A 6,719-nucleotide genomic window follows, 5' to 3' on the forward strand; every position below is an offset into this window, starting at 1 on the left:
GAACGTACAGGTAGAATTTAATTGCACTGCATACAGGTGGAGTAGGCAAAGTCCAGAATTTGAGTCTTCAGAATTTGAGTTTTAACTAACCAAACACATTTCATCTTATGGCTTATCTTAAACATTCAGACAAAGGGATATTACAGTAGTTCTTTGTAAACATGAGTATCATTGACAGAACAACCCTCCAAATAAACGAATAGTAAAATGCAGACAGGGTTGAGCTTCCTCTTTACCCACACTTCATTTTCGGCTACCCTTATGTGCCACTCATAAAACATAAAAGGAACTTCCAACAACAGCCAATATTATACAGCGATGGTTTTCAATTGGGACCTGTATTGTAGCTAGCTGCCTTACAGAAATAACTAATTACTGGCGAGTGGACTTCAAGGGTAGGCCTATATCAAATGATTGTCTGATGATCTTCATGCAAACATTTTTGCATAGATTTGCTTCTCTTTCTCCTTTTCCTCCTTCACTTTCAACTGGACTCTCTTCATCTCGTTTCCGATCGCTGTCAAAGGATGAACAAGTAAATTCACTTGTCAGGCAAGGAAAACAACCTATCACGACAAAATTAGCAAATCTATGTTGCACATTATGTCATGAAGGGGTTTTGTAAATAAGTTATTTTGATGAGCATCATACTGCTCTCACTATGGACCATTTATTCTCAGTTATAGTTAGCCTTTAGAATATTGAAAAGAACACATGGCTAAATTTACACAGGCAGCCCAATTCTAATATTTTTCCCACTAATTGGGCAATAGATTAGACTTGGGCTGCTTGTGTAAATGCAGCCATAAGGACACATGATCCGCTGGATTGATTGTTACCGTAAAGAAGCAGTACCAACCTTTGTCCTCTGGTGCTATTTCTTGAGCTTTCTTCAGATCACTCTAATGGCAAAAGGTGAGAAACATTTCAGTGAGTCGACAGACAAGTCAAACTCAAAAGTTATTGACCACTTCCTCCAATTCTGGATTTAAAGCTGGAATCCTCAGTTGCTACATCCATTTTTGGACGTATAAATTAATGATATATATACCCATTTCATTCTTGAAGAATATAATTTATAAATGCCTCATGAGCTTAGTTCAACTGTCGTACCCCATTAGAACCCAAAATACATGCTTGTTTTATGCCAATGTTTGTAAACAATGTAAAACACTATCGCTTCAGAACGTGGTTAAAATGATAATGTTGATATCATGGATGGTCAGTCCTTAAATCCATAGCCCTCTCTATGCATTTGAGTGGTTACATTTCTCCAGGCACATCCCTCAGCTTTTTATCAATACACAGGTGGAGTGACCATTTTGTTATTGTTTCAATTAAGGATTCTAGTGTTAAGAATCGATTCGCCCCAACTCTTTTGATGGCATGTTTTAGTGCAAATAACCCATATGAATTCTAATCAGTGGGGGAAAATATCCTTGTACCATAGGTTCCAGTCCAGAAAGAGAGCACATTTTTGTTAGGCTGGGACCAAGGCTACACATTCTGAAGTCAGATATATGGTTAGTATGATAACAGTGTATATCAACTTTTTTCTTTACCATGGCTTTACTGTACTCCTTCAGTCCCTGCCAGGCCTGGGCCCTCCTGAACAGAGCTTTAGTGTTTTTCTGGTTCAACTCCAGTGCCTGAAAAACAAACACACAGACTAAATAGTGACTGTTCTGCACTTCTGTGTTTTTTTCCCTTTCTAACACTGAATAAGAATGTATATCTACAAATGTAACTAGAAATATTACAGTACTCTACGAAAACAAATCCTTAGTTGCATTCACAATCAGTTCCATACTTCTATAGTACTGACCACGAATGGCCTTTGAATCTTTGCAATTATTAAACAGTTGTACCGTAGCTTAGTGGTGGGAGCGTGATAGGGCTGGCTTCTAGGATTTCGGCTGGCCTAAAATACTTTTTCTTTCAATTTAAATTGTTTGCATCATTTCTAATCCCCCTTATTTAAAAAAAAAATCCCATGATTGAGTAGGTCTGACCCCAATTATTAGACTGGTCGATATGCTGTTGGTTGACCAAGATAGTCCCCTGTAGCTCAGTTGGTAGAGCATGGCGCTTGCAACGCCAAGGTTGTGGGTTCGTTTCCCACGGGGGGCCAGTATGAAAATGTATGCACTCGCTAACTGTATAAGAGCGTCTCTGGATAAGAGCGTCTGCTAAATGACTAAAATGTAAAAATGTAAAATTTCTACAGATATTGCCCTAAAAATAAATACTTTACCCAAGAGTATAACGATATTTCCCATTGACTGATTGTGGTTTTTCGCATCCCTGAACAACACAGTTTGTAGGTCCATCTGAACCCTGATATTGTGACATAACCATTCCTGGACCTGACTCCAAAAATTAGCCACTAATGGACAGTTCCAGAAAAAAATGCTCTATTGATTCTGTTTCCTGGTGGCAGAGTCTGCACAGGACTGACTGTTCAATGCCTCCATATTGGCCTAAAATACTTACCTCGTCGCAGCTGTCCATGGCTTCCTGCCAGAGCTGCATTTTCAGTTTACAGGCAGCGGTGTTGAGAATGCAGCTCACCGCCGTGGGCTCCAGCTTCGCCTGGGCTTTCTCAATCTCCTGCTCGTCTCCGCCAACCGCCAGATACCTGGCAAGAGACACGTTTCACCATTTAGTCCTTTGCTAGGCTGGTCCCAGATCTGTTTGTGCCATTTGGCCAACTCCTATGATCATTGCGCATTCAAATGCATGTCATGCTGTTACACAAGCAGGCCTAATACACACACATACTGTAAGTCACAGTGAGAGTGGAGTGAGCCCTGGACAATGTTTCACCTGAGAGCTTTGGAGTACTTCTGGATTGCAGACTGCCAGTCTTGGTTCTTGAAGAAGTTGTTCCCAATATTCTTAATATCCTCAGCAACAGACAGGACTTTGTCAACCTAACCAAAAATACTTTTATGCTATTTTCACAATCAGTGCAGCGTCAGCATTTCACAATCACTGCAATGCATAGTTCATGACACTTTTCAATTTGACAGACTAAATCCATCCACATATTAGGGGTGTGAACATTTAAACGAAATTGGGATCCTTATCGTTAAGAAACACCCCTAACCACAAATCACATTGCAGTTATCACAAAGCATATTATTTTCCTTGTTATAGCCTAACTAGACAATAGACTATAAAGGCCTGGGGAAAGTTGTTTAATTTAAATAGAACCAGAGACGAAGAGGAGAACTTTAGGCACATTTTTGTGAATTTGCGAGACATGCAAGACAAGACATTGCGAGATACAGATTACCAAGACATATGCGTATGGTTCTTTCAGCCTGCCCCCTCCTCTCTCCCTCGCACTGGCTCGCCTGCTCTCTCTCTCTTTGCTAATGATGCCAGTGTGTGTTCAGTCTTCGGTCTGTTGCGTGTAGAACATCCTACCCTATTCATTAATGATAGGCCCTGCTTTACTGAAGTTGTGAGACATTGCAAGCCAAGACATTGCGAAATGCAGCATTCCATTGCAAGATACAGCTTTTAATTGCCGACAGATAGGCCTAGTGCACGGTTCTAAATGTCTGGCTGGTGGCCGACCTGCATATACTGTGCCCCTCCCCCCTCTCTCCGTCCCTCGCTAGCTCGTTATAAAATATGTGAGTGTTTGTGTTCTCGGCAACTAATCATTCTCCTCCGTTCCAAAAATACTGAATCTTAGTAGTCGATTCCTATCGGAATAGAATTTTGACACTCAGAATTTGGAGTCGACTCTCCACCACTACGTTATTGTCGTTAACATTTGGGAAAATGTCAGAGAAAGACAAGCGACAGCAGCGAAGTCCTGTATGGAAATACTTTGAGAAGTTAAATGAGAAGGAAATGCAAATGCGAGGTGGAATTGAGGTACAGTAATGGTAGTACAGGTGCAATCTGTGTTTCCCCTATATGAATTTAGCAGTGGCGGCCCACCACTCCAAAATATGGAAAACTCTAAAAACTAGAAAGTCAGGGACTTACTGTCTAATTCAGTTTAGACTTCCCATAACAGAGGCCGGTAATGTGTTTTAAAGCTGGAAAAACATAAAACTGTCGACTTCATGAAATGAGACCACACCACTCAGTGCTATAATACCATCTGCTAGTTTGATCATATCAGGCATAGGGGCAGAAACAGAGAGGTAGCAGGAGTATCTTCAGAGAAAAAAATGTGGTAGTCCTACTAACATCTTTTAAATCAACGTCGGAGTCCTCTGGGTAGTCTGGATGGGTGTCCCCTGAGCCATCGTTCGGTGCTAATCCCCAGTCGTCTCCATCTTTATGCTCACCACACTCAGCAATTACACATGGCTGTGGGGAAAGAATCAGAGCAGAACTGTAAATGCATGATGCGCATTTCACAAGTGTCACACACTACAGAAAAATACTAGGTCATCTACCTGCTGCAAGGCAAAACATACAGCTTGCTGCTGCGTTAATGTCCCAATACAACCTCTGAAGACAATGTCATCACACACACATTACACCAAACTCCTGCTACTGAATGTTATTGAATGTGGCAATAGAGTGGTAGTTCCTTTCATTGATTTACCTTGAGAGGTGTGTCCTCGTTGGTCTCTATGGCCTCCAGTGTTTTCACCAGCCCCATCCCCTTCAAGACTTGTCCAAAGACAACGTGTTTGCCATCTAGATGAGCAGTGGGCACAGTGGTGATGAAGAACTGGGAGCCATTGGTGGCGGGTCCAGAATTGGCCATACTCAGCAAGCCGTCTTTGTCGTGCTGGAGAGGAGACAGACACCCACATGTTAATTCAATGATGACCAAGAAAACAGAAATGCTAAGGTGATGATAAGGGCCAGGAGTTTTTCCTATAACTAAAGCCCAGACTTTATACTGGTCAGGAAAATCTCCTATATGTTATGCCGTGCCATTATGAAAATCCTTACCTTGTAATGGAAGTTCTCATCTTCAAACTTCTCCCCATAGATGCTCTCTCCTCCAGTGCCGTTCTGGTTGGAGAAATCTCCTCCCTGGATCATGAACTGCTTGATGACTTAAATTGATTGACAGCGTACATGTTTGAGGTCATTATCTATCTTACTGCAGTGTGTTACCATAAAATGTATGTATTACTGCATTATTGATGTGATCTATATATAGCTATGTGTAGGCAGGGCAAACCAGTTTAGGTGATTTCTGGTATATCATCAAAATAAATAAATCACAGCACGTGTTTGGACTCATTCAGCATTTTTTACCTGATTAAGTACAATACCATTGGAAATTAATTTGAAAATTATGCTGTCGCTGCTTGCTGTTCACAAGACTTTGATAAATAGACCCTAGTCCAGCTGTAAGCAAGCAGGTACGATCTGCTGGCTAACAAACAGTGGAAATCCAGTATACTTACTCCTGTGAAAAGGACATCCTTTGAAATGGAGTGGTTTCCCGGTGGTTTTGCCAGTTCCCTTCTCACCAGTACAGAGTGCTCGAAAGTTTTCAGCAGTTTTGGGGACAACATCAGCAAACAGTTCGAACACGATTCGGCCAACTGGTGACAAAACAAAATGTAGATATAGCATGACATTGTGTGGATAGCTGGTCTTTATAAATGCAATTTCAAAGTATATGTAGTAACTCATAAAATAAGCCTTTTAGTCCTGAACTAGCTAATCTGGTAGATACTGGTGTGTTGACCTTTTATGAAAGACATGACAGCACGTGCTTGTTACTTCGAACGTAATGTATCAAGCGAATGGAATGAATAGTAACAAAGTAGACTAACTGGTTAAATTCAGACAGTAAAACTATCTAACAATACAAGCAGCTAAATGGTTCAAAACAGCATGCGAATTGCAAATATTTACTTTAATATACATTGGTCGCTGTAACGTTAACAATGTAAGACCATGATAGCTAGCATGAATGCTTTTTCTAGAAACCACCCGGTGCTGCTAGCTAGCCATTAGCCTAGCGGGTCCAGTTGAATGACTTAAAGCCCTTTATTGAAAATATCCTAACCTCTTTCACCACCAATGTCTACATCAAAGAAGACACGGGGGTTCTCTTTGTTTGAAGGCTTGGTCACGGGTGTGGCGTTAGACATTTCAAAAATTCTAAATACCAGCTAGCTAAAGTTACTTTCACCGTACTCCTGGTTATCAGCGTGTCGTCAGCAACACTCAAAAATAACTTCCGGGTCACCGAATTTCGGAAAATTTTCCAAATAAAAGCCCCCCACGTAATAGTATGAAAGTGTAATTAACCTGTGTTTATTCATTATATATGGAACATTGTCTACACATTAATAATGATTCATATTTGTTCATATTTAAGTGACATTTGCATTAAATGTGGCTTTTAAAACATGTTCCAAGGTCAAATAAATGCCCCCAATGCAAGACTCTTATAGAGAGAAAACGATTCTAGGTGCCGAAGTAAAAGTGGGGTTAAGATTACTCACTAGGGTCTGTATAATCTGTATATGGTGTTACTTCATGGGGGACTGAGGTCTATATGCCCAGAAACACTTTCTACTCCACCCACACCATTAATGTAATAAACTATAGGCCTATAAATTACATATTAGTTTATAGAGAAAACTATTCTAGGTGCCGAAGTAAAAGTGGGGTTGGGATTAATCACTATTTTTGTTTAACATTTAGTGAACCTTGATTTAACTAGGCAAGTCAATTAAGAACAAATTCGTATTTACAATGACAGCCAACCAAGA

General features: G+C 40.5%; 1 protein-coding gene across 1 annotated transcript; it reads right to left on the reverse strand.

Annotated features, from left to right (window-relative positions):
* Positions 1-6,183, reverse strand: LOC311104868 (peptidyl-prolyl cis-trans isomerase D-like). Its single transcript, XM_084146830.1, has 10 exons — positions 6,008-6,183; positions 5,397-5,537; positions 4,933-5,039; positions 4,577-4,765; positions 4,213-4,335; positions 2,827-2,933; positions 2,494-2,638; positions 1,563-1,649; positions 860-902; positions 1-517 (listed from the first exon to the last, which is right to left on the reverse strand). Exons 1-10 carry the CDS (start codon positions 6,090-6,092, stop codon positions 429-431), a joined length of 1,116 nt encoding a protein of 371 aa, XP_084002956.1. The 5' UTR covers positions 6,093-6,183; the 3' UTR covers positions 1-428.
* Between the last annotated feature and the right edge of the window lie 536 nt (positions 6,184-6,719).

The sequence above is a fragment of the Coregonus lavaretus genome, assembly GCF_964263955.1.
Source record: "Coregonus lavaretus genome assembly, chromosome: 29".
Lineage (NCBI taxonomy): Eukaryota > Metazoa > Chordata > Actinopteri > Salmoniformes > Salmonidae > Coregonus > Coregonus lavaretus.

Coding starts and splice junctions, on each gene's coding strand:
- LOC311104868 (XM_084146830.1), bottom strand. CDS start 6,092: ATGTCTAACGCCACACCCGTGACCAAGCCTTCAAACAAAGAGAACCCC. Junction 4,766..4,932: donor ATGAGAACTTCCATTACAAG/GTAAGGATTTTC, acceptor TCTCCTCTCCAG/CACGACAAAGACGGCTTGCT. Junction 4,336..4,576: donor ACGAGGACACACCTCTCAAG/GTAAATCAATGA, acceptor CTTTCCCCACAG/CCATGTGTAATTGCTGAGTG.